This window comes from Chelmon rostratus, chromosome 8 (genome assembly GCF_017976325.1).
Source record: "Chelmon rostratus isolate fCheRos1 chromosome 8, fCheRos1.pri, whole genome shotgun sequence".
NCBI classification, from domain to species: Eukaryota; Metazoa; Chordata; class Actinopteri; order Chaetodontiformes; family Chaetodontidae; genus Chelmon; species Chelmon rostratus.
Window position 1 is genome coordinate 23913242 of NC_055665.1, and position 27998 is coordinate 23941239.

Genomic DNA, 27998 nt, shown 5'->3' on the forward strand with positions numbered 1-27998 from the left:
CGCTTGGTATCTCTGGCACTGGAAGCTGCCGATGCGCTCATCGCTGTTTATTTACATACTGCGGGACTCTACTAAGAGAAACAAGAATATGTAGAGTATAATTACCTATTGTGTGCTTCCAAAGCCTTCTTGTCAAGGGACCTGACTTACATGAACGGGTGACATCGGAGCCGGGCCCTGCATCTCCATCATTTAAACAACCTGCTACCAACGTTAGCTAGCTTGCTAGTGATATTATTGACGTTGTCAGCCGTTTTTTTACTCGGCGAACCGGACACATGATTGAATGACATTTGCTGGTCTATATCCTATAACGGTAAGATTTTATATCCTCTTATATTTTTAGCGTTATTAGGGGCCGCGTACGTCCGCAGACATCTCACCTAGCTTGTGACAAGGTAGCTGTTAGCCGTTACTGTAATAGTTACTCTGTCGGAAGTAACGCGCTTATTATCTATAACTGCTACTCTGCGAATATTCCTTAGCCGAAGTTGCGTTTGCAGTCATTTTCGTTAGCGTTACTTGTGTTTTTTTATCAGAACGTTAACATAAGTATAGTACTGTTGTCTGTACGGCAGGTGTGCCTGCCTGCTTTTCTGTTACTGTATTGTTGACACTCAACAGCCTGACTCAAGTCTGTTTAGCTCAGTGAGAGCTAAACTGTTAGCTGTCACAAGCTAGCCTTTCACTCACAACCTCACGTTTCCTTGAATTTTCAGCTTAGCTACGTGACCGCGTCAGGCCATTTCTCAGGACTCCATTCACCTCTGTGTTTTATCTGCCATAAACACGTTTCAGCCGGACATTTTGACCTGTCGCAGCATGAGAAGCACAGGTGTGATGATTAATAACATTAATTAGTTGCAGTGTGTGTCAAAACATTTGCTGGTGCGAGCTTTTTAAATGTTCTTCTTCTTGAGTATTTAGGTTTTGAGTTCTGGGAAATTGTGATGAGTGTCACTTTTTTTTTTGACATGTTGCAGACTGATCGAGTAATCATGAAAATAATCAGCAGATCAATCGATAAGGAAAATAATTGTTGGTTGCAGCCCTACCAATATGGTTTTCTTATCGTTATTATCATTATCAAAAAAGTATACCATGAAAACGTCTTGCTGAGTGGGCAAATCTCACTTTCCTGTTCTGTTACTTTCCTTTTCTAAATCTGCTTGAGCCCCTCTTAAATTTCATGCTCATATAATACAAAGAGCACATAATGCTGTGATGTCTTAATATCACCTTCTTCCACTGCAACCATTACACTATTCTTCTGACTGAGGGACTAAAGGTCATAAGGCATGTTGTGTCAGGTGTGTTCATGTGCCAGTAAGTTAGCCTACATTCAGAGCCCAGTATAAAAGGAAGGTAAATGTAGCCAGACTTCCAGTGTTTATGTTTGTAATGGCAGCTTGCCGGCCTGCATGATACTGATGATACAGTGTAGCATTGATTTAACAACATCACAGCTTGCTGACAAGAGGCCACTCCACGGTAAAGCTGTGAGGACTGCCTTGTGAGGTGAAACACCAATCAGACTGATCCCTCTCCTGTTCACCTGCTGCAGGAATCTGTTGCGTGGAGTGTCGTTCTTTTACATTCAATGTTTTTCTCAGGTTTGTAGGAGTGATAGCAGCAGCAGCATTGTGTGACAATTGATGACTCTTCTTCTCTAAATGTTGCAGATTTTATTTTTTTTTTTTTATTTTGATGATTCAGCACATCACTCATCTTGCAAACATTTAAAACAAAGATTGTCATGCCTGCTCCTGATTTCTATGACTCAGCCTGTCAGCTCCAGCTGCGTCCTGACAAATAATGGACCACATACTGATTGATGGGCTCTGGCTTCTTTTTTCTTCGTGGTCAAGCATGAAGAAGACTGAACAAACCTTTCTCTCTTTCTTTTCTCTTTTGTTTTTCATTGCAGGTGTGATGTACATATGTGTGCCTGGTGTTTTACTTTAGCCTGTGATAACCACCCAGGAGAATGAATGCAGAGGAAGTGGAGCTGCTCAGTGACTCCAAGTACAGGAACTATGTGGCAGCAGTGGACAAAGCTCTCAAGAACTTTGAGTACTCCAGTGAGTGGGCAGACCTCATCTCTGCTCTGGGAAAACTCAACAAGGTAATGGTCTCAGGCAGGCTACATGTAAAGGTTTCATGACTGCGCTGAATTATACAAAATAAATAAGCAGTTTGCGTATGCTACTATATCATGATAAGAGAAGTAAAAACACTTTTGTCTTCCCCACATCCACCATTCTTTGCATCCTGTCTCAGGTTTTGCAGAACAATGCAAAGTACCAAGTGGTTCCCAAGAAGCTGACAATAGGGAAACGGCTGGCCCAATGCCTCCACCCCGCCCTGCCCAGCGGGGTCCACCGCAAGGCCCTGGAGACCTATGAGATCATCTTCAAGATCATTGGACCCAAGAGGCTGGCCAAAGACCTCTTTCTTTATAGGTAATACTGTAGTAATACTCACAGTGTACAATCAAGTTTGCTGGACATGTTTTCACCTTGTATCAGACTCTGATATCACTCATATGTTTTTCATCACCGCAGCTCTGGGCTCTTCCCTTTACTCTCCAATGCCGCCATGTCTGTGAAGCCTGTACTGCTGGGGCTCTATGAGACCTACTACTTGCCCCTGGGTAAGACTCTGAAACCAGGACTACAGGGGCTACTGACCGGGGTACTGCCAGGCCTGGAGGAGGGCTCTGAGTATTACGACAGGTGAGACGAGTCGGAATGGAAAGAAAAACACATTAAAAGCGCACACGTGGGCATTGGAACAAGCCATTAGCAGAAAGCATTTTATAGCATAATGTGGAAGGGCATTGATTTCAGATTATATGAATGATACATGAGATATATGACTCACTGCAAGAGGACTATTGTTTCCAACTCAAGACACATCCCAAGACTTGCGTCTCTTCGACTAGATGGTTTTACAATTCAGAACGTGTTTGATACCAAGAATTACCTGCAGACATTTGCATCTACTGTGTTTACATTTACTGTCTTGAGAAATGCCGTTATTACTGTATTTTCTTCATATCCAATGCTTTTCCTTTTTCATTGTCATATACTTAATATATGCTGTCAAAGGCTGGGAGATTATTCATCTCGTCAGTGCTACCTTAATCACTGTCACAGACCCTAGAGGGCGCTGCAGGTACAGGCTCAGACACAGTGACACCATAGAGGGGGAATAAAGAGGCTGCGTAGGACTTTTTCATGATACTTATCGACCACTTACGATGGCTCAATTAGAAATACTGTCAGTGTCTCAGTAAGCAATGCCAGATGTGATTAATGTTATTACTAACACCTGTACTTTCCGGGTGTCATGTCAGAAAGTCAGTGGTGTAAAGGCCTATTTATACAGGTCAACATGTGAACTGTCATGTTGTTTCGCATTGAAAATTTCTACTGATTGTATTTTAGTTTTAGTACTGGTATATCAGATTTGCAGTATTTTACATTTCTTCTTTGAGTTTATTTTGCTTCTGTCACTTTGCAGATGCTAACAGGAGGTTGCATTATTTTTACTAGCTCCTGTTGCAATTTCCTGTTACTGTGTGCTGTTTCAGTAATTCACTTTCCACACAGGATATTTAAGTGCCATCATATCTTAAAGCAGTGTTAGGATTGTGAAAAATCAGCATGATCTTATCAGCATAAATCAAGGAAGTGTCCCATCTGTTATGAAATTTCACAGATTCGCCTTATTTGTCCAAATCAAATGCTCACTCTTTCTTGTGTGTCTCTTTCATAGAACAAACACCCTGTTGGAGAAGGTGGCTGCAGCGGTAGAGCAGTCAGCCTTCTACAGTGCCTTGTGGGGCAGCATCCTGACCAGCCCTGCTGTGCGTCTCCCCGGGGTGACCTTTGTTCTGCTGCACCTCAATCGCAAGCTCTCCATGGAGGACCAGCTTTATGTCATGGGCAGTGACATTGAGCTCATGGTACATGACAGTCCACGACAATACAAGCATCCTTTGTCAAAATTCTAGATGAAAGAATTGCATGCTGCTAAGCTGGAAAATGGACTCTGCACACCCGATAGTTCTACTGATGGCTCTGATGGACAAAATTTACTTCACCTTTTTCCTCCAAAGTTGCAGTATAGTGAAGCGGATGTTTCAGTGCTATCAGTTGATTAGCATCAGTTCAATGTTTTCATCAAATTTTAGCATACGGAAATGCAAATTTGGAGTAGATGGGTCAAATTTCAAACCTTAACTGACTCAACATAAAGAGAGGGAGGTCTGCGCACAGTGGGTACCACGGAGCCAGAGGTGCTGCTAACTGCAAGCTGAACATCAGATAAAATAAACTGCAGCTGTTTGCGGTAGTGTCCACACACTTACCCCATAAAAATAAATGAGTCTCTTACTAACCCTGGCATGCTGCAGCAGTTCATCAGATTAAATATTTAAATGTCACTAACATTAAATCCCAATCATCACTACAAAAACCAAGTAGTGTCTGGCACAGGATATGAGGAGGATCAATAAACCAGGTCGAATTGCATGTGTAGACCCATCACAGGCTAAACGTGCATCACTGTGTCTGTTCATGTACATTTTTAATGTACATAGGCAGGTTTAATAATGGTGTGTTTGTTTTGTCACCAGGTGGAGGCGGTCAGTACCTCAGTCCAGGACTCAAGTGTGCTCGTGCAAAGGAGCACCCTGGACCTGATCCTCTTCTGCTTCCCTTTCCACATGAGCCAGGTAAGGAAAGCTGTGTGACTGAGGTCTGACTAAAACCACAGGCAGTGTGTTAACAGAAGTGTTTTAATGATGTGTGTGTCTTACCGTTAGGATTGACCAAAGTCTGTAATTGGATAATGTTGATACTAAATATCAAGCTATCAGCTAGTATTAGCATTGTTGTTACATGTGTGTGTTCAGTCATTTTCTCGTAGCGCATTTGCTCATGCACATGTGTCACCATGGTGAGGACACTCAGACAGACAGCCATGCTGGTGACTCATGCTGGCTTGCTTGTTAAATCCTTCACCTCAAAACACTTCTGGACATGTCAGAGCCGGGACACAGCTCGTATCTGAGATCTGGTGTGTGTGTGTGTGTGTGTGTGTGTGTGTGTGTGTGTGTGTGTGTGTGTGTGTGTGTGTGTGTGTATTATGTATACTGTATACTATACACACACACACACATATATGTATGTATATCAATGAAAGGGAGAGAGAAACAGTCCCAAACATTCTGGTCTGTTCTGTTGTGTCCAGGCAACTCGCCCTGACATGATCCGGATTCTGTCAGCGGCTTTGCATGTGGTTTTGAGAAGAGACATGTCCCTCAACCGCAGACTCTATGCCTGGCTGCTGGGTATGAAATACACACACTGACACATCACTGGCATTCATGTACCAGGGTCCCCCCCCATTGTGTAATTTCTGGTATGCTGTAGAATTTAAAGAGATGATTTCAGCACAAGAATTTTTTTTTTCTTTTGGGGAAGTCTAAGAATGCCAGATAACTCTTTACAGGAATTCACCCAAAAGTGTTGTCGTGTAGATTCACACATTCATTAACCTGTAGTATACCCTATTTATAGTTTTTGAGTAATCCAACAGGAAAAAGCATTAAGATCATGAAACCAATTTGACTTCTATATAATAAGTTATATACATTTTACACGGGCCGTGGTGGGAACCCTGACATGCGTACTAGGCACAATCCATCCATTTTTTTCTGTTCTGTGGAGCATACAGTAGGCCTGTATCTGCTGTGGATGTTGTCTTACTTTATCTTCTTTTGTATGCAACTCACTGCGGACGAACATGCTGGTAAGTGTCTGCATGGCTCAAGATGGACACTGAATGTATCAGGCTTACACTCTTCTCCAAGGCAACTTGCAGTGATTGCACAGTTAGGTTATGTCAAATTTGTAGATCACCAGAAAAGCTAAGGAACTAATGATAAGTAGATTCTACCATAGAATTTCTCCCCAGTGAATGGAATATTTTATCTTGGGTTGTGAGTGGGCTCAGGGCCGCTGGCTCTGCCACTCTGAATCTGGCTAGGCTTCTGTAATGTGTAGCAGTCGAAGACCTTACTCCACCATTTCTGAAATTTGAGTGCACACAGCCATTGAGACTTACGAAGAGAGAAAAAAAGAGTTTATCTCAATAAAGAGTAAACCTATTTGCTCCACTCAGGATAAGTGCTTTGCTTCTTACCCGGTGCTGGATTAACATCTGAGTGTTTATGTGATTACAGCTGTATATCTTTGTTTTTTGAAGGCTTTGATAACAATGGGGTGATAATAGGACCCCGCAGCACTCGGCAGAGCAACCCGGAGGAGCACGCCAGCCACTACTTCAACACCTTCTCTAAAGACATGTTAGTACAGGTGAGGTTTCAAGCTAATTGCGGATCCCGGTTTGTGGCTTGTCCTCAGTTTGGCAGATCTGGCGTGCTTTTGTCTGTCACACAGTTTATCCATCCCCTTTAATCCTTCTCCTCATCCTCTCTGGGGTTTGCATATATGTCCTGCCCTCTTCTCCTATTCCCAGTGGCCTCTCCTTTGAAGACAGTTCTGTCCTGTCACGCTCAAAACAGCCTTTGCCCTCCAGGCGTGTGATGAGCTCTGGTGCTCCAGGGGTTGGAACAGGGTGTGCACAGACCGCCCTAGAGGGGAAGTTTTGTTTTTAAAAGGGTTTTTTTTATGTTTTTGTTTTGTTTTTTTCTTTACTCTGCTGCCATCTGATCTGAGATAGTTAATGGAGCTCCCTCCATTGGGAGTAAGTTGGTACTACAGAGACCGTCTGTTCCCATCTTCAGCCCATTATGTGGCAGACGAAGCGTGAAACACGCACAAAAATCAAAGGGGGCTCACTGCAAATCTGAAACTGAATAAAAAAATGTTCTACCAAAAATTATAGGAAGCACAAAAAAAGCTAAAATACAAATAAATGTCAAGTGACTTTGGAGTTCACTGACATTTTCTGATCTCTAATAGAAGTGAGTGTGTGTGTGTTTTTTCAGGCAATGGTGGGGATCTTGCAGGGCAAGGCCAGAGGCGGGGAAGAGGAAAGCATCCTCATGCACGATCTCAAGCCGTTTCGCATCCTCATCAGTCTGCTGGACAAACCGGAGCTTGGTAACCAGTCTATCGATACACAGATGCCAACAGTCTAGTCTAGTTTAGTGTTGGAAATGTGTAAATAATGATGCATGTCACACAAGCAGCCTGTCACATGAACTAAATGTAATATACCCACTGTGCGTTTTATCCCTCATATCTGTACGCGCTTCTCGCCAGGCCCAGCAATCCTGGAGGATGTTCTGATAGAGGTGTTTCGGACCCTTTACACGCAGTGCCGAACAGAGTTGGACCTCCAAAACCAGAGTCCATTCAGTAAAGACCACACACACCTCAGCAGGTCAGTCCGGTCCGCCACCTGGCCATCTGTGCCTTTCAGACATTACATTTGATAAAACTTAAATGAACCCTGAGTTCCAAGTGTGGTTGTTGCATCATTTTTTTGTAACAACATGGAAATATGAAAATATATGGAATTTGAAACAAGCCAGTCAAAATAATGACAAATGGCTAACAGTCAGTGTTGCCTTACAAATATAAACATTTGATAAATAAATCATTTATTAGTCAGTATCATTGTAATGGATGTTTTTGTTGTTGTTGTATTCACTCATACAAAACATCGATGGCTTGACGCTAATGTTGCCTTCTTTCTTAGTAAACTACGGGAGAACAAGAAGACAGCAGAGTTGATTAAAACAGCCAATCTCCTGTTCAACTCGTTTGAGCCGTACTACATGTGGGACTACATCGCTCGCTGGTTTGAGGAGTGCTGCAGGTTTGTATGTTCAACTGCATGTGTCCATTAGAATGCAGCTCGGGCCGCATTTTTCTGTCTGAACCTGACCAGAGTCCGAGAGAGTAGTAACGGAGCCCGATCCAAACTGCATTGGGGATCTTTTTTTTAGGCCTGAACCTGACCCAAGCCTGGAGCAGTTAATGCAAGTTGCGAGTTTGAGTTATCCTGTCACACACTTGTTCAGAAACAGTACGAGTTGAGGTCTAAATATCAGAGAAGAAATCTGAGATCTGAAATCACTGTCATGTTTCTGAAGCCATTTTGCGATAGTGATGCATTGTCCTGCTTGAGGTTCCGTCTTTAGGAAGAGTTGAAGGGATGCTACTGAAGTGAACTGCTAACCATACCTTGAAATAATCTCAAATAATCCTCTGTTACAGGACGACAGCGAACAGCAGCACACGTGCACCACGGCATGCTGGGAGCTTAGATCCTCCAGAGCTCTCATTGGTTGAGTTCTGTCAGCTGGTCGATTTCCTGCTGGATATTGTTTCCTTGGTAAGACTCTTCTTTCACTTTCTTTTTTTCTGTCATTCATTCTTTCTTTCTTTTGTTCATTCTTTCTGTTGTTTGTTCTTTCTTTCTTTCTTCCTTCTTTAATTCTGTCTTCCTGTCTGTCTTTCTTTCTTTCTTTCTTTCTTTCTTTCTTTCTTTCTTTCTTTCTTTCTTTCTTTAAGTCTTTTTTTTTACATTTTTCTGTCTTTTTTTCTGTCTTCCTTTCCTTCTGTCTCTTTCTTCTTTTTCTTTTTGTGTCATTGTCTTTCTTTTCTATATGTCTATCTCCCAATTTCTTTTTCTCACAGTCTGTCTTTGCTTTTTAACCACTATGACTTTCTTTCTTTCTTTCTTTCTTTCTTTCTTTCTTTCTTTCTTTAATTCTGTCTGTCTGTTGTTCTTTCTGGCTATTTTCCTTCTTTTTTCTGTCTGTCTCTCTTCTTTCTTCTTTCTTTTAGTCTTTCTTTACATTTATCTGTCGTTCTTCATTTATCTTCCTTTCCCTCTGTCTCTTCTGTCTTTCTTTCTATCTGTTTTGTGTCATTGTGTTTTTTTCCTATATGTCTATCTCCCATTTTCTTTTTCTTTCTTTTTCCTCTTTGCTTTGTAACCAGTATGACTCTCTTTCTCTGTTTGGCTCTTCACTCTTTCGTGCTCTTTTCACTGTATTTCTTCTCTCTTCTTTGTTTTTATTTGTGCTGTTTTTCATTTTTGTCCTGTTGTGTCTTTGTTGTCCTTATGTTTTCATTTTCCTTCCTTTATAGGTTTCTGTTTTTTTTTTTTATGTATCTCTCTGCACTATTCTTTCTCTTCCATCTTTTACAGCCCCCTGTCTCCCGCCCCTGCTTGGGCTTTCCATTTCATTCTTTGTTTCATCCCTCTCAGCTCACACACCTCCATACCCTCCATGAACGTTTGCAATTTGACCTACATTTGTTGTCCAGCTCCATTTTTGAATCCAGTTCTGGGATGTTATGGCCACGGTTAGGGGGTGTGTGTGCACCTCATCTCTGTGTGTGTTTGTGTGCAGTCTCTACACAGGTTGAAAAATGCCTGTGTTTAGTTTCCTTGCCAAAATATTGTTTGCATCCTCGTAGAAAAGTGCTTGTCAACACAGTATTTCCAATCTGAATAGTTTGGAAATCCCTCACTCCTTTATTACCCTGTTTAAATGCTTTTGCGTGTGTGTGTGTGTGTGTGTGTGTGTGTGTGTGTGTGTGTGTGTGTGTGTGTGTGTGTGTGTGTGTCTGCAAACCAAGTGTTGTGTGGCCTGTGCTCTGCTTGCTCCTGTCTGTTCAAACTATCTGCTCTTTCTCCTTGAAGCCTACTAGAAGCATGAGGGTAATCTGCCAGGTAAAGTACTGCTCTTTCCTGCTTTTTCACCTCACCCTGCTTCACTGAGGCTATGATAACATTTCTGCAACGTCCTGCCAACATCCCTCAGGCCATCCTGCCCCGCTTTGAGTGATCATTTCAGAATGACTGATTGTCATATTTAAATGCCAAAAATGATCCGGAGGAAGAAGTGGGATTAATACAGTCATTACATGTGGTGCAAACTTACCCTGGCTTTTTGGTGTGGATCTTGTGAAAATGAAATCTCCGCCCAGTGTGTATGTGCTTTATGTTAAGCATGCATGCAGTTGTGTGCTATTGCAGTGCTCACATATTTGTAAGAAATATGACTATTTTCATTTTCGTCATTGTTTAATGCTCATGTTATGATTTGATTTTTCTTTCTTGCTCTTTTTATGTTTCATTGAAATATATTTCGCTTGTTGAGTCAAAATACTTTAACTTTTACTTTAACGTGACGACTTAACCAAAAAACGTTCATGAAAAAATGACCACATGTCACCAAAATGTAAAAGGCTATGAAATCAAATCTGGGCAGAAGAAGCCTCTGAACATTTAGGTCCAATATATTTAATGACAAAGTCATCATTAAATACTTGAATTGGATCTAAATGTGCATAGCCTTCTTTACAATAATAATAAAATATAAATATAATAATAAATGTAATTATAAATACAATCAGAAAAACAAGATTGTATTTTTTACTTAAATAATAAACAGCCAACATTCAAAAACAAAGTACAGGATTGGACAGATGTCTTTGGATAAATGGTCTCCAGTAGTATTAACAGCAGCAAGTCCTCAGGCTTTTTAAATATTGATATTTTTAGACTGAGACTGACAGTGACAGATAGTATTCAGTGTCTTTAGATTTTACCTGTTCAGGTCGCTTCTATAGAAAAAGATGTTTTGCAACTGCACAGAAATGGGGACATGGAAAATCTTTGTTGAAACCAGAAAATTTGAATTAATACCAAATCATAATATTCATGCACCGTTTAAGGAATCAAGATTTTCTCTTCGACAGCCACGGAGATAAGATAAGCCCTCACTGATGATCCCCAGAGGGATAATTTGGTTGTCGCAGCAGCACAAGAACAGAACTAAGCAGAGATGAAAGAGAAGAAAAAGAAAAACAAATAATGAGGCATATAAAACTAAAATAAAGGAAAAGAGAAAAATAGAAACTATACGACAGCAATTAAAGGCAAAACTCAAGGTAAAGTGACAGTTGTGAGATGAATAGCAGCAGTGTCAGCAAGTCTACTGTATGTGGTGTATGCATAAGAGGATTATTGTGGAAGTTAATATTTTAATTTTGATGTCTTCAGTAGAAGTCAAGGGTCAGCTTTAGTTAACTTAGCCTCAATTCCACTGTATCAGGTTCACCTCCTTCCATATACCCAATAATTGCAGCTTCCAAGTCCTTGACTTCTGTTTTTTCCAACATATCCAGGAGACCTACATAGAGATCCAGACAGAGCATCTTCCTCAGCTGCTGCTGCGTATGGTGGCGGCCCTGACCTGTCACCTGCAGGCCCTGGGCCTCGGGGAGCTCACCCACTGCCTTCGTCTCTGCTCCAAGATCCTCAGCAAAGTGCAGCCACCGCTGGTGTCTCCTCTGGCCCTGCCCTCGGACCCCCGAGCTCAGGGCCTCTCCAGCTCCGCCAACAACCCCTCAAACTCATCAAGGGATAGGAACAGAGACAAGGAGGACAAACAGGTGAGCAAAACTAATAGAAATGTTTCATTAAGTCAAAAGGACAATACTCTTATTATATCACAAACGTCATATTTTTCCAGTCCTTCAACCATGATGAGATCAGAGTATCTGTTCGCTTTAGAGGTCAGTTAGAAATTAAAATTATTCATAAGCACCAAAACAAAAGCGATGCCACTGCTATGCCAACTTCTGACTTCGAAAAACATTGCCATCTGATAATTCTGTTCTTTTTATGATCCTGTAAAATCTTTTGATAAAAGCATAGACTCTGTTGCTGCTCCGCTCAAAGCAAATCCCAGTTTGACCTACTTGACCCAGTTCCCCTACTAGCTACTGCCCAAAAATCCATCCGCCCAGGCTCTGATGGTGTGCCCTGGTCCCTGAACAGGGCCCCTTCCGGCTCTTGTTGGCTCCTGCCAGCCTCCTGCCCTGTGCTGCACTTGGCTGGGTGGTCCCACGACCGGCCCTGCTGTCTCACACTCCCTCGACACAAGGCATTTGAAGACTTGTTCAGAACAAATGCTTCGTTTGGCTGCCCTGGTCTTCCTGGTCCCTGTCCAGTAATCTGGTTGTGAAAGTGTTTGAGAGCTCAGTTAGGCATGATTAAATGTTCAGTCAGTCAGTTCCATGCCCGGAGATGGATAGGGGCTAGATAGATTTAGGTAAGCCCATGAGGGGCAGAAGAGAGGACAAGTAGAAAGACAGAAGATGGTTAACCAACAGCTGAGCCCAGCTCGCCTTTTCTCTCTCAGGAAGAAGAGGAGTAGACTGGCCTGTAATGCCTCGTGGGTGAGCCATATCCATCGGAGTGGAAAACATTCCACATACATCCACTGAATGCTACAACATCCCCGCCCCCTACCCTGAGGGGTATATAGAGAATGTGCTAGCGTGCCATCTGAGTCCAGGCTCCAGAATGTGCATGCTGTCTCAATCAAAATGCAGTCCAGGAAGCCTTTGGCCTCCCAGGGCTCACTGTGACAAAGAACTGTAAGAACATCAGTCTGTCTTCAGGATGCAGCCTGGTGTACAGCTTCATCTACATAAGTCCCTCAGCTCAAGCCCAACAGCTCAGTATACAGCCTCAGTACATCATGACCTGTGTACAGGGCACAGAACAGTGCAGTGATGAGGTCAACGTGTCTGTGAGAGACCTCCACTATTAAAATATTTACTGAACCATTCATTCACTGAATAGATTTTTGACTTAATAAATTACAGGTGTGGTCTAAATGTATGGGATATGGATAAAGTCTCCTATCACTGTATCTGTCATTTTTATTGCACTATCAATATATGTTGTAATATATTGTACTTTCTGGAAATTGGAATCAAGAAATTATTTCTAGGTTAAACAGGAGTTTCTGTTTTTGACAGAAATAAATAAATGACAAGTTAAGGTGAGGTCACCACATTACAGTTGGATGGAAAAGTCCTGTAAATCCAATATAGCTCCCCCAAACCTGACTTTAACCTGACTAGAGGTCATTGACAACACCTTTGGGTGTCCGAAGCCTTTGAGAAAAGCAGACATTAAATCATGCTGAACAGGGATAGATTTATCGAACATCACACACAAACTCGTAGAAAACAAGAAAAGAAAAGAATAAGGTCGCATTCATAAAATTGTTTCCAAAAGAACGATCAATAGAATGTCATGGTCACAAATGCTCTGTGGGCATACACAGAATCTGCATGTGAAATTTTCCAGCGTCACTGTTTTCAGTAAGCCTTCTCTTCCTTTGTTCCCATCACTCTTGAATTTCCTTCACCACCTATCCTCCTCTGTCTTCCTGCAGGCTTCTCTGGAGCCACCTGGCAATGGGGATGTGTTTGACGATGGGGAAAACCCTCCCAGCAGTCGCTCCTCAGAAAGCGGCTTCACAGACTTTGTCCAGTATCAGGGAGATGGCGCCGAGGAGACAGAGCGAAGCTCACATCCCAACCCAGCGCTCAAAACAGGCCGACGTGCCTCAGGCCCGTCTCAGACCAAGCCTCTGAATAAACCAGTCATGCAGTGCTGCCTGGAGCACTTCCAGCAGTTTCTCTCACGACTTATCACCTTGTACATTACCCCTGGGAAGGTGGACAAAGCTGAGGGTGAAAGAGGCGAGGTCGTGCAGTTGGGGCCTATGATTTCAGAGTGCTCCCAGCATGGTGATCATATAGAGTCGTGTTCGGGGTTGGTCCAGAGGGAGTGTGTTGCTGCCTTCACTGCTGCCTGCCAGCTCTTCCTAGAATGCTCCAGTTTCCCTGTCTATATCGCAGAGGGTAACCTCAAGTCCTCACCGACACAGGAGGAGCAGTTTGGTGGGTGCCGAAAATACTCTCTGTGATGACACGTAGGGGGAGTTGAAGATGTCGCATTTACTGCATTGTCAAGCTCAGTGGGAAGGGACAGAAAAGGCAATGATGCAATAATGGTTTTCAATGGAGCATATGTACTAATGGATATAATGCATGAGAACTATACACAGTTTGATTTTTTTTCATGATTCAGTAAAAACGGCATTTATTTCTAATTCGAGGAAGAGTAACAGAGTGCTAAGATTTAGAGCTGTTTTACAGCTTGAAGGTTTGATTTATCACATTTATATACTAAATATCGCCCCCCTGCTTCAATACAGACAGTGAGCAGGTCCGTCTGCCAGTGTGGCTGCAGACCCTGATGGATGCCTGCTGCCTGGCCAGTGACTTCAGCCTGCAAGGCGTGGCCATCTCCCTGCTCATGGACCTTGTGGGACTCACCCAGTCGGTTGCCATGGTGACCGCAGAGAGCGTGGCATCTGGCAGCAGCTCCGAGTCCGCCCAGCCCATGAGCCCCAGCCAGGGTCGGGTAGCTGTCGTCATCAGACCACCACTCACTCAGGGAATCCTAAAGTTCATTGCTGACAAGACGGACTTCTTCAAGGTAGAGGTCTTTTTGTCGGTTACATTGGAACTCTCGCTGGGCTTAATTGTTTTGTTGGTCTTGACCCTTTTTAATCTCTGATCTTCTTCCCAGAGTGTGGCTCTGATCCTATGGGACCAGTTGAGCGAAGGAACACCTCAGCACCATCAACGCAGCGTAGAGCTCTTCTACCAGCTCCACAACCTGGTGCCTTCCTCCAGCATCTGTGAGGATGTCATCAGTCAGCAACTCATGCACAGAGACAAGGTTAGAACAGTAGACACATCCCAGGCAATACCCACAAACACAGAAGACAACAGCACACACTACCTCACTCTGTCTCACACAATCTGTCGATGAAATCCATGATGAAGCATTTTGATTTCAGAGAATTCGGCTGGAGTCCCACGTGAAGTTCTCTGTGCTGTGGCATTTGACACGAGATTTGAACATGACCAAGTCCTCTCCTTTTAATCGCACATTTGACAGGTGGGTTAGCCTTGAAAGGATTCTCCATGATATATGTATTTTGTATCAAGTGCCTTTCCTGTGATTTACTGTCATTATAATTTCCTCTTTCCCTCCTCACATCTTTTCATTCTATCCTTCAGATCACTTTTCATCATGCTTGACAGTCTGAGTTATTGGGATCCATGCACCAGTGCTGTTGGTAGGGCTTGGCTGAATCAGGTCCTTCAGAGACATGACATTGCTCGGGTTTTAGAGCCTCTCCTCCTCCTTCTGCTCCACCCCAAGACCCACCGAGTATCCATTCAGAGGGTACAGGCTCAGCGCCACTGGGCCCAGGTCTTCCCTGACCTGCCCGAACAGGAGCCATCAGAACCCATTTACACCAGGGACTCTGGCTTCTCAGACAGTAAGCAATGCCTATAAATTCTGCTTGTTAGTTCTACTGATTCTACTAATACTTAATGTGTCCTTTTGTATCCAGTTTGTTTCCACATTGACTCTTTACGATAAAAATGTCCTGAAGCATTTGCCTATTAATCTAAAATGTTCTTTTTTCCACATTCTCTTTGTTTTAGACTTCAGTCAGATTCACAGGGAGAGGGTGGCACACGAGGAACTCCGAGGCCTAGCAATGGGTGACATGGAGCCGTTCTGTCTGACTGTCAACCCTTTGAGTGACAGCCTGTCCTTACTGAGCCTGAGCAGTGAGAACTTGCAACTCGCTGGTGAATATCACCCTGCTAACCAGCAGGGGGAGCCCCAGAGCTCTGAGTCCAGTGGTTCCCATTCATCTACAGTGGAAAATGGCAGCTTTGAGGAGCCAGAGGGTCTCAGCAGCACAGTCAATGGCTCAGACCAGCAACCTGGTTCTTTAGATAACATATCAGACGACACTATAGAGGAGGCTGTGTCCTCTGTTATAAAAGAGCTGATAGACAGGGTTTTGAGTTTAATAGAAGAGGGATCTCTTGAAGTCTCACCTCCACCTGAAAACTGGCCCCAGACAGATACAGACAGCACTTCCTCAGATACCTCCACTGGTCTCCGGCTTGACTCTGGCCCTCCTCTCATCTCCAACCACCAGACTCTGCCCGAGATGCTTGCTGAAGGGACGCTGGAGTTCCTCTCTGTTACACCGGCTGATGTATCTGCAGAGGAGCAGCACAGAGAGGGCATCACCCGTCATAGTTCATCACCTTCCATTGTCACATTGCCAGACGGTTCCGACCCAGCCACCCCAGACCACAACCTGCGGGTGGACGACCCTCAGGCCCGTAAACGTAGCCATAGCAGCACTCAGCTCAGCCTTAAAGGCAAGATCATGGAAAGGCTGGCAGACAAATCTCCGGGGGCCAAGCCCAAGATCAAGAAGGCCAAACGAAAAGAGGAGGAAAGGCAGAGAAAGATGGCAAATCAAGTTGAAAAACTGCGGCCGCCCAGTATTTTCTTCGGGGACAGCCTGGATCTGGAAAACTGGTACAGCTGTGGGGAGGGTGAGGTGTCAGAGATTGAGAGCGACACCGGTTCACCCAGCGGGGGCTCTGGTGGGACTGTCGGGGGTGTCAGTGTCACAGGACGCAATTCATCCTCTGCCCCACCTCGTTTCAACATCCATCCACTCTACCAGCATGTCCTGCTCTACCTCCAGCTGTATGACTCCTCCCGAGCCCTCCACGCCCTGTCAGCCATTGCAGCCATGCTAAGAGCCGCACCCTCAGGGTTCGTAAGTGCCATCTCAACCACCAGCATCAACAACACCTACACACCACAGCTCTCTTTGCTCCAAAACCTCCTAGCCCGTCATAGAGTCTCTGTCATGGGCAAAGACTTCTACTGCCCCATCCCCCAGGACTCCCACTCCCACTCATTCCGCAGCGCCATGTACCTGGAGATCATCATCTCACTCTGTCTCTACTTCCTAAGAAGCTATTACTCTGCCCATGTGGCAGCGGGCCCTCAGGACTTAGCTGGGAATCGGGCCATGCAACTGACCAGTGTGGAGGTCTTAACCCTCCTTTCCAGCGAGCTAGCCAAAGTCACAGGTGGCTCAGCTAAGGGCTTTGCTAGCTTCATCAGTGATGTCCTCTCTAAGTGCAAAGTTCAGAAGGTGGTTCTCCATTGCCTGCTTTCCTCCATATTCAGTGCCCAGAAGTGGCACGATCAGAGGGTGGCAGGAGTCAACGTGGCAACAGTGGAGGAAGGTCTGTCAGAGGACAGCGTTATCAACCTGTCAGAAGACCAGATAGACAGCTGTAGCGCCGTCCAGTCTCAGCTGCTCAGACTGCTGCAGAGCCTAGTTGTACTCGAGCACAGAGTCCTGGTGCCAGCTGATGAAGGAGGAGAAGGAGGACCTGTGGGAGGAGGGGCAGGAGGTGGAGGGACGGGGGTCGGTGCAGCGGCCGGGTTTGAGATCCTGGGTGGGGAAGTGGAGCATGTCAACCCTCAGCAGCCAATGACTTCACTGCAGTACCTCCACGGACAGCCCATCACAGCGCAGGGAATGTTCCTGTGTGCGGTGATAAGGGCGCTGCATCAGCACCATGCATGTAAGATGCATCCCCAGTGGATCGGACTCATCACAGCCACCCTGCCATACATGGGTAGGGTATTGAGGAGGGTGGTTGCCTCAGTCACTCTGCAGCTCTGCAGGAACCTGGACAATCTTCTTTGGCAGTACCGCTTTGAGACCGGGATAACTGACACCAGGTATTAACACCTGCATGGATTGTACTGATGATGTATAGGTATATAATAACCCATCCTACATTGGGGTATGTGTATGTTTGGTCACCAGATGGCACTCTTGACCACAAGATGCAATAGTACTTGTATAAATCCATCTTTCTGATGCACCAGTTGTGATGATAATGCTTGACAATCAGAATTTTTGTATACCATTGCATTAATCCAAAAAATATGCTTTTTTAACTGCATATTTTCCCTTTATCCTCTAGACCACAGTGGATGGCTCTCTGCATCCCTCCTGACCTGATTCTGACAGTGCTGGAGGGGGTTACAGCCATCATCCATTACTGCCTGCTGGATCCCACTTCCCAGTACCACCAGGTGAGGGCACCATGGGTTGTTATAAATTGCTCTTTTCATTTCTCAGTGAATGTTTACAACCTCTGTACAGACTTGTATATATATAACGACTCTAAATGCAGTGCTGAGTGAGTTTGCTATAAGACATGATTGATATTTACTATTTCTATGCGTGATTGTATTAAAGCACTGTCTTGTTGCATACTCTGCCTCTCAGTTACAAGTGAGTGTTGACCAGAAGCACCTGGCTGAGGCTCGTTCAGGCATCTTGTCCATCCTCCACACCATCATGTCTTCTGTCACTCTGCTGTGGAGCGTCCTCCACCAGGCTGACAACTCTGACAAGCCAGCTGCTGCCTCTGCTGCCTCGACTTCAAACATCAACCTGGGCTCCACTAAGGTACACCAGGCAACATGGGTTCACAGTTCAACAAAGGCATGTTTTCTTGTAGGTCTTGGTCAGTCAAACAAGATGATAACTAGTCGTGGTCTTGTCATAATTGAATGCATATCTGACTGCAGAAATGTTTGACTGAACAAACTAAGAAATGAGAGGAGTTGCTTGAGATAATTTGTCTAAAATTTACTAGGCCTGTAATGATGGCTGTATTACCACACCACACTAATATTTTTCATTTTTTCACTTCTTGTCTTAAACCTTGTCCAAGTAGAATAAATGCAAAGATAGCACATTTTATTTTTTAACCTAGAATAACCTTTAATAACCTGAAATGCAGCATTTAACAGAGGTCAAAGTAGTGCAAAACAGTGAATATCATACCGAGAACAAACCCAAACATTTGGACAGCATAGCCTAAAATGTACTGTAACTTCACACATATTACGCTGATCACTGCTCTCAGCAGCAAGAACAGAATCCCATAATGTCTCTATAGGACTTTTTTCAGCAATTATAGCTCTGTATTTTTCTGCAAGTAGTTATTAGTATTTTTCAGATGATGGGTTGGCCATGTAATTTTCATTGAAACAAAGTTATTTTTATTATCCTGTACAGAGCGTAACTTGTAATCATAACAGGGCCTGTGTCCTTACAGGAGGAATAATTAAAGACTGAATTTACTTTTTCAACTGACTTCAATGTTCTGTCAGTTTCAGCATTTCAAACAGGGCAGAGTAGATGGACCTTAACAACAGCGCAACTTAAGATTCTTAATATCATAATATTGTTGACAATTACTATTGTGTCAGTTAACAGGGAAATGTGGACCACATCATGTGATACATACTTGAAATGTCTGAGGAAATATGACTGTGTTTGATTTATTTCTTGCTTTCAGTCATGCAGGGTACACTGAAAGCTTTTTACAGGATGTTCCTGTCGACAGTATGGATTGGAACTGAAATTGTTTGCATCGTAAGTTTCTAGCTCTTTAGGTCTAACCTTACTTCCTGGCTTACATCTGTTCTAAAGAACCTGCGGCAGCAAATCCTGGAGCTGCTGGGTCCAATCTCCATGAACCACGGTGCTCACTTCATGGCAGCAATTGCCTATGTTTGGAATGAGAGGAAACAAGTCAAGACTCCCGTCAGAAATAAGGTGGGTGCTCAAAAAAAACTCTGCACACCCACTCTTTTGATGTTTTTAGGTTGTATTGTCTTGATGCCTGCACTGAAAACCATTCACACCAAACTCTATTCACTTCCTGGTTAATATAGCCAGCAGCAGGGTGTATGCATGTCTGTTAACATGATTAGGTAAAATGTATTATAAGAGTAAACCAACACCAGCCTGAAAAGCAGTGTTTTGCTGCCCTCTCTGGGTGAAAGTTTCAAGCCTGTTTAGCCTGTGTCAGACCTGTGGTCAGAAGTGTACTTTGGTATACCTGTGGCCACACCCAGCAGTGATGTCCACCTATACGTCACTGCAGCCAGGTGAGAGGTTAAATCAGTGGTGGTCAAATTTTCAGGGGGTATTAAGTTGCTTTTTAAAGTGAGACATGAGAGCAACACATTTCTGTTATTGATTCTCAGACTAACATTGTTCTCAAAAGAGATGCTCTGACTCCAGTATGTTTGAGTGGACTTTTTAAATCATTATATTTATTCCACATATTTCAGGTGATTCCTTTAGCCAGTGAAGAGCAGCTGCTGTTGGTTGAGCTGGTTCGTTCGGTGAGCGCCATGCGCACTGAGACGGTCATGCAGACAGTCAAAGAGGTCCTCAAGCAGCCGCCTGCCATTGCAAAGGACAAGGTTGGTGTTAAAGAGTTTGCTGAAGTCAGTTAGTTTCATCCCCATCTTCTTTTCTCTAAGCTTGAGGCTATTAGACTCAGCAGAGCTCTAAGAGTTTCTGTCGGTGTATAATAATGTCACAAATGTAACTGTTCACACAACTGGACAAGTTTTTAATTTGTGATTAAAAAAGGAAAAAATTTAGCATAAATATAATTTATATGGAAAAGCAAGAAAAAGGTAACAATAAGGCCTATTACCTATTTTTGAGTGCAGTCCTACATAACTCTGTATTTTAGCTTCACCTTGTCCATGGTCAGTCATTACATAAACGTTATATCTTCACCATTCCCCACAGAAGCACCTCTCTTTGGAGGTCTGCATGCTGCAATTCTTCTATGCCTATGTCCAGAGGTGAGTCCACTGCTTCCCAACAGCAGTATATGTTTATGCTCTATATCTATCACTGTGTAATGTAAACGATGCCAATATTGCTCTTTATAAAGGCCCCATTTGTGCCGAGCCTTCTCTCCATTTATGTTTGTGCCCTGCTTTTGTCCTAGGATCCCTGTGTCCAGTTTAGTTGATAGCTGGCCATCTCTGCTGGCACTGCTGAAGGACTCAGTACCGTTAGGCCTGCCTGCCCCTGGACAGTTTCTTATACTAGGGTTGGTCTCACTTCATTCTCTCCTTTAATTGTCATACAGGTGTTCCTACATCCTCAAAACATCTGGGGAATCACTTGTGCAAGTTTACTTAGATTTATCAGCTGGATGGTTACAGTGTGGAGCTGAATGAATCAGCCTGTAGAGACTTCTCCTTCTTCCACCTCCACCTTCTACTCTTTAATGCCTTTCTCATTGTTTTCTCTAGAGTTCTGAATGAGTTCATTTTGAAGAATCCCAATCTGGAGAGCAAGAAGGATCAACGTGAGCTGCAGGTAATTACTGTAGCCACCCTGACTCTTGTTCATCTCTGTCCATTATGTTTTAGAATTAGGTCATATCCTTTTATTTCAATACCATACCAGCGATTGCGTTTTCCTTGTTGTCGTTGTTTTTTACATTATCTTCATGAAAAGTTTTACTTTTGCTCTATAGTCATACAGGATTGAAAATCATCTAATTGAACATGACTTCTTACTGAATAACTGAGTATCACTTGCGTATTCAGGATGTGACCCATAAGGTGGTCGAGGCCATCGGGACAATCGCAGGCTCGTCTCTGGAACAAACCACGTGGCTGAGGAGAAACCTGGAGGTGAAGGCCTCTCCTCAGATTGTTGTGGATGGAGCCAACCTGGAAGCTGACGTAGAAGGTCTGCTGCCCACAAACACTAATTGCCAATGAAGACCGTGTCTGTATCATTGCATGTTGCTGCAGTGAATAAGAGCCAGTTTCACACTAAACTTACTAAAACTGGTGTTTTAGGCACTCTGTCTAACATGAATGTGAGATTGTTTCTCTGTTGCTGAGTTGTCAGAGTGGCCTCTATCCTGATTTACCATTCGTCAGTTTAAGACTGAATCCATGTCAGTTGATTGTGAAGCAGTAGTTAGTTTGGCAGGCAGATTGGATACTGACTAAGAGAAAGATAATTTTGTGTTCATAAAAGAGATGTATTGTAATATCAGGGATTAATGTAATCCAGCTAAATAAAGTGTAAAGAAAAAAATCTGAGTTTGAGACACAACTGCTCATATGCAGTACAAAAGCATGTGAAATGTGAACAGATTTTGCACAGTCTGCATTTTTCAGCATGGCAGTATTAATATTTTTTCTGCTGTGTAGCTGCTTCTAATGTTTGCTATGTATGTTTTGTAGATTTAATGCTCACAGTGATGGAGGCCTCCAGCTTCACTCCATCAGTGTACAGCGTTCACGCCCTCACACTGTTGGCCGAGGTAAAACACTCTGTGGTTCAGCTCAACTCTTCCTGCACGACAGTTGTTGATCAGGCCATTAGTCAGTGGCTCTGCCAGTTATTTCCATTGTTTATCTTGATTACGCCCCAAGCTACTCTCACGCACATTAACCAGCAATGGTTAGGCCTGTTGCTCTCAAGCACAGCCCAACAGTACACTAATGCACTCCAGCTGAGTTCCCAAGAGCTGATTTACAACCCTCGCCCCACCTCTACTTCTGTGTAGTCAATTACCAATAAATCAATCTGTTGGAGTTAGTGTGGAGCTGTGAATAAGCTGAGCTGGACAATTTAAATCACTGGCCACCTTCTTCCCTCCTGGCTATGTTAGCCTAATGAAGAGCTAATTATGTGGATTTTTTTATGTGCTTCGCTGCTGTTTGCTGCTTATAGATTCATTGATTTATTCATGGCAATATATCAACATAATGCTGCAGTGTAGTTTGTCATATCGTTGCTGCAGTTATGTACTACTCATGAATGCCTACTTTCTACAGTTATTTGGAAAAAACATCACTCAGTGTTGCTGACGTGAATGAATGCTGAATATGTTTGTCAGGTGCTGGCTCATCTGTTGGACATGGTGTTCTACAGTGATGAGAAGGAGAGGGTGATCCCACTGCTGGTTAATATCATGCACTACGTAGTGCCCTACCTCCGTAACCACAGGTGGGGATGAGCTTCTTACTACTTTGATGTCACTGAAATTTCCTCTGAAATCTGGCTAAATGTTTAAAAGTTAACATATTAAATCAACATCTTCACCGTGGAATGGCTTTGACCTAGTAATTGAACATTATGAATCTTTATGTTAGAAAATAAAGAAGCTTGAAAGTGAAACACATTAAATGTCAAATGGATAAATACATGTGATCTTTCCATGTTAGGAAGGAAGATGAAGTCTGTCTGATGTCTAGCTGATGACATGCATGTTTTATACTTTTCCTGTTTCTCCTGACAGTGCTCACAACGCCCCCAGCTACCGGGCCTGCATCCAACTGTTGAGCAGCCTCAGTGGGTACCAGTACACACGCCGGGCCTGGAAGAAGGAGGCCTTCGACCTCTTTATGGACCACACCTTCTTCCAGATGGACTCCTCCTGCGTCAGCCAGTGAGTAGGAGAGGAAACTTGTGTGGGTGACCACTTATACAGCTGGTGTTAAGATCAGGAGATTACACTAAGAGAGAGGAAAAAACACATTAACTCAAGGTGCACTTAACAGTCTGCCCTTTGATGATAATGTGAAAATCAGAGATGTACTTTCAAGTCAAAGTATTAATACATTGTACCCAAATTTTCTATCAGTGTATCTTTGGAATGGCACACGTTACTGCCGATGTAATGGCTGTGTCTGTCTCAATGTTTCTTGAATATTTGTGTAACATCAACATAATTTTCCTCATTTTTCAGCTGGAGAGCCATCATTGACCACTTGATGACTCATGACAAAACCACATTCAGAGACCTCATGAGTAAGCTTAATGATTCTTATTATTGATAAACAAGTCTAGATATTGCCACTTGGTGCGGTTACAGACCTTTGCAGATGTATCTGAATATACACCAAAAAAAAGTTGAAGCCTATTAACAGGCTAAAGACTGGCAGAGAGACTGATAATGACTGGGTGTGTTTCCCTTCAGCTCGGGTGGCTGTAGCCCAGAGCAGCTCTCTGAGTCTGTTCACCAACAGAGACGCTGAGCTGGAGCAGAGAGCCATGCTGCTCAAACGCTTGGCTTTCACCATCTACAGCAGTGAAGTGGACCAGTACCAGAAATACCTGCCAGACATACAAGGTAATCAATACGTCATGTACAGGTACTGTCCATGTACTGGACTATTATACTATTAGAATACAGCACTCTTAAATACTTAATTCTGATTGGTCAATCGCCAAAATTCAGCAGTATTTATTTCTTGAGAGACCACCAGCTGCTCAGGTACTCCGTTGTTAGGGAAGCCATCGCAACAGTCATAGACTAAAGGGGCAATCAGTTAATGTAACAGGCTCAATAACAAATCACCATCTTATTTGAGTGGCAAAATATGGAACATTGTCCGGACATTACTTTTAGTTTGTTTGAAGAGGACAAAACACTTGTGGCTGGAGAATGACATGTCCCCGGCAAAAAGGAAAAGAAAAGTAAAGAACAACGCTGGACCGACAGGTGAAGCAATATTAAACCCCAAGCAACTTGAGGACACAGAGAGACCAGATTGAAGCTGACAGACACGAAAAAAACACCAAGAAAAACACAGCATGAGTGATCAACATGTTAAAAGACTGCTTAGTGGAGAAAACACTGGAGACAGATTTCTTTAATGAATGACACTGAACGCTGAAATCAGCTGCTGCGAGACTTTTATCCATCAGTACAAAATAATAGCCTTAAACCAAACTCTGTCGCCAGCTACGTCTCTCTCAGGTCTGCGATATCCCATCACTTCTCCACGTTTGACATGATTTCGCAAATAACTGTAAAGAAATAAGTTATCCTGCCTGCTGGCCTGCGCACAGTGAGGAACGGTTGCTATGCAACATACATGTTTACTTTCAGAGCCACTGTGTGAGAGTGGACGAGAGTAGGCTCATTTTAAATAATGAAAATATAATCACTATTTTTTGTCACTTTATTGAATGCCTTAGTAGCAAGCCGTGTTCTAAGCGGGATGATGTATAGTGAGCAGGTCCCTATGGAGAAATAAACCACGACAGGATGATATAGAATTCATTCATCCCTTACATAGTGTATGCTGTATGCTGTGGCAGTTAACAACCCTCAGACCATTTCACACAACAAACAGCATAAAACTGAAGCTTAATGAACTGTGTAGAAGGAACATTTCTGTATAATTCAACCAGGTGTATATCCTGACCCAGCCAGACAGACGCCTATGGTTTATTAGCCTTAGTGCTTTAGTGCATGTTCACTGTGAAGATACTGAAAAGTTTGTTTGTGTGTTCAGAGCGTCTGGTGGAGAGCTTGCGTCTGCCTCAGGTGCCCATCCTCCACGCTCAGGTGTTCCTGTTCTTCAGAGTGCTGCTGCTGCGCATGTCACCTCAACACCTCACCTCTCTATGGCCCACCATGATCACTGAACTGGTGAGAACTAGACCACTCTGACTGCAGTCTCTTATCTTTCTCTTTTCACTCACTTACTGTACCTTCATGTATTCATGTGTCTTCAACACATACACTCACACAAAAACTCACACACTCTTACCCGTGCACTCTACGTCTGTTTTCCTGCAGGTTCAAGTGTTTCTCCTGATGGAGCAGGAGCTAACAGCAGATGAGGACATATCAAGGTACATTATCTGTTGATATATCATGGTCAGGATGAATACTTAATTTTGATTGGCTGCAGGTTGTCCGGTCCATTAAATTCTGACAATGAACGCCTCCTAAGTAGTTCCAGTGAAACTGTGTGTACACCTTTCTAAATTAATGTGCTGATCACATAGTATCAGCCTGTATCTGAAATGAGTAACCATAGCAACTGGGATGACAGAGCCCCCATTTACAATTAAATGTAACACGCTAACGGGCTAACATCTAACTACTTAAAACAATGAGTGACCTCAACACACTGAGTCCTTCAGTGCCTCATCCCCTGAACACTACAGGAAGAGACTGTCATGCTGCACATGCTGTATTACTCTGCCCCTCTGAACCTACTGATAATTTGTATCACATAATTGCTCATCTCAGATCCCATTTGCTATTCAACTCACTGCTTCAGGCTATGACCAGCAGGACACACAGCCTCATCATTTATTTGTGAAAATTTTGACATTGATTTGTGGACAACGACCTGGCTGGATACCTAGCTAGTCTTGTTAAACAAACATTAGCTTTCCTGCTTGTAGCTGAGCCAAAGGCTTCTGTGAGCGGAGCAGACTAGAAATAGCTCTCGTTGCCAAATCATATCTAAGGTTTGTCCTACTGAAGAAGTGAAGTTTCCATTGCATAAGGACCCTAGGGGATGGCAATGATTGATCCAGGTATTAGTCAAAACCTCAGATGTTACCATGACAACTGGGTTATGTCTTGTGAAAAACGTAAGATTTTGATTGCAAAACACGTGAAAATATAAGTTGTGTTTTTCTTTGGCAAGTGATCGTGGTATAAGCGGGATAATGCCCTTTGAGATGTTCATAATCAGGAGTTTGTGGATGGATGATATGGAGGTTCCTCCACGGAGTCCATTAGGAGGCCAGAACTGTGCTCCAGAACCACATCATCCATTAATTCCCGATAATGGACACCTCATTGGGCATTGTTCCTTACAGATTACTGGATTCCGGCAGTAAATGAACATTGTAAATTACTTTGATGATTTATCCTTTCCTGTTTATCTCTAGAACGTCAGGGCCGTCTGTGGCTGGGTTGGAGACCACCTATTCTGGTGGGAATGGCTTCTCCACCTCCTACAACAGTCAGCGCTGGCTCAACCTCTATCTGTCTGCCTGCAAGCTCCTGGACCTGGCCTTGGCCCTGCCTCCTGAGAGCCTGCCTCAGTTCCAGATGTCAGTACAGACAAGCCGCCTGAGTCACAATAGGCTTTGCATGTGACTAGGTTGTGTTAGGGAATGAGTAACAGAACTTATTATTTAAAAGTGAAAATTCTGCATGTGTACCTGCCAGTATTTGGAATCCATGAATACAGCAGGGATCGTTTGCAATGATATTTAAAATCATCATTTTAAATGGAAGAATTGCCCAGTCTAAGTATGTGGAGATATTTGGATATCAGCCTTTTAAAGCTCTGGTTATCAATAAATAGATCAAAGTTGTGTTATTACTGAGTGAGTCCTGCTTCATTACAGGTACCGCTGGGCCTTCATCCCAGAGGCTTCAGATGATTCAGGACTGGAAGTGAGACGTCAGGGGACTCACCAGAGAGAATTTAAGCCCTACGTGGTCCGACTTGCAAAGCTGTTGAGGAAACGAGCCAAGGTACCTCAACTGACCCTGTGGTCACAGCAGGTTATTAAATGATGGAGACAAATGACAGCCTCCTACAAAGAGTATGTTCAGAGAGACGCTCATTAAAGCAAGACGTAGCCCATTTCATTTGTTGCATTGTATGCATTGTCCCCCACCTGCAGTATGGATCATTCATTTTTCTACTTGAGTAATTTGTTATGTATTTGCCCCTCCCGTAGAAAAACCCAGAGGAGGACTGCTCCACTCGAACCCTGTCCTGGGAGCCAGGTCACCTGATGCTGACCCTCTACGTGATCCGCAGCATGGAGCAGCTGCTACCCTTCTTCAACCTGCTCAGCCAGGTGTTCAACAGCAAGGCCAACAGCCGCTCGGGTCCCGCCTACACCCACAACTCTGCAGACGGCTCCTTCCCTGGCCACAAGGAGGGCCACAAACTGGAGAGCCAGAAGGTCTTCTGGAGTCTAGCTCGACAGAACATTGAGGAGATGGTGGAAAAAGACTTTCTAGAGGGCCTTATCAAGACATGAGGGCACAGCAAGGGGAGGGAGGGGGATTAACACACAACTGATCAACACTAGTGAAAAACCTCAACTTGTACATTGACGACCAAGGAAATACAAATGAGGAAAAATAGTTTGTACATTTTTTGTATTTATAATGATTATTTTACTTTTCAAAAACTATTGTATTTCATTTTAATTATTTGTATATATGGATCAGCTTTGATGACTGACTTTTAACATTTCATGTGAGTCCTTTTGGACAAAGTGAAGATGCTGTGCCATTCCATATCGATGTGACTTAATAAAGATTTCTAATGGGTGGGTTCCCTTCACTCTGTCACCATTGTCATGACCTTTAAAATACATTTACACTATGTCCTTGGGACAATATATAAATATATATAAACCAAGTTCCAGACCTCTACGTGATGCAACACAATTCAACAGCAACACAAGCTGCAGCCTCCAGAATGATCATGCAGTGGAATCAATGCCAATGTCTGAGTGTCCACACTGCCAGCAAACCAGTGAGTGACTGTTACTCCACAGGAGAGCACATCAGCACCAT

At 43.5% G+C, this 27998-nt stretch overlaps 1 protein-coding gene across 2 annotated transcripts; it reads left to right on the top strand.

Moving 5' to 3' along the window:
* On the top strand, window positions 1-27749 carry dop1a (DOP1 leucine zipper like protein A). Of its 2 annotated transcripts, none has more exons than XM_041941843.1 (37): window positions 1-316; window positions 1928-2125; window positions 2281-2462; window positions 2565-2735; window positions 3781-3970; window positions 4643-4741; window positions 5260-5359; window positions 6277-6386; window positions 7022-7136; window positions 7299-7419; window positions 7738-7857; window positions 8259-8376; window positions 11187-11453; window positions 13253-13763; window positions 14081-14364; window positions 14458-14610; window positions 14732-14832; window positions 14955-15220; window positions 15390-17520; window positions 17769-17880; window positions 18077-18259; window positions 19292-19417; window positions 19939-20073; window positions 20411-20466; window positions 20616-20720; window positions 20926-20992; window positions 21226-21370; window positions 21877-21956; window positions 22536-22645; window positions 22938-23087; window positions 23388-23449; window positions 23619-23771; window positions 24943-25079; window positions 25230-25285; window positions 26342-26506; window positions 26807-26936; window positions 27146-27749. In XM_041941843.1, exons 2-37 carry the CDS (start codon window positions 1988-1990, stop codon window positions 27452-27454), a joined length of 7458 nt encoding a protein of 2485 aa, XP_041797777.1. In that variant the 5' UTR covers window positions 1-316; window positions 1928-1987; the 3' UTR covers window positions 27455-27749. The 2 variants fall into 2 exon arrangements, with proteins under 2 accessions (XP_041797777.1, XP_041797778.1); XM_041941844.1 differs by having other exon boundaries at window positions 6304-6386.
* Window positions 27750-27998: the final 249 nt, after the last annotated feature.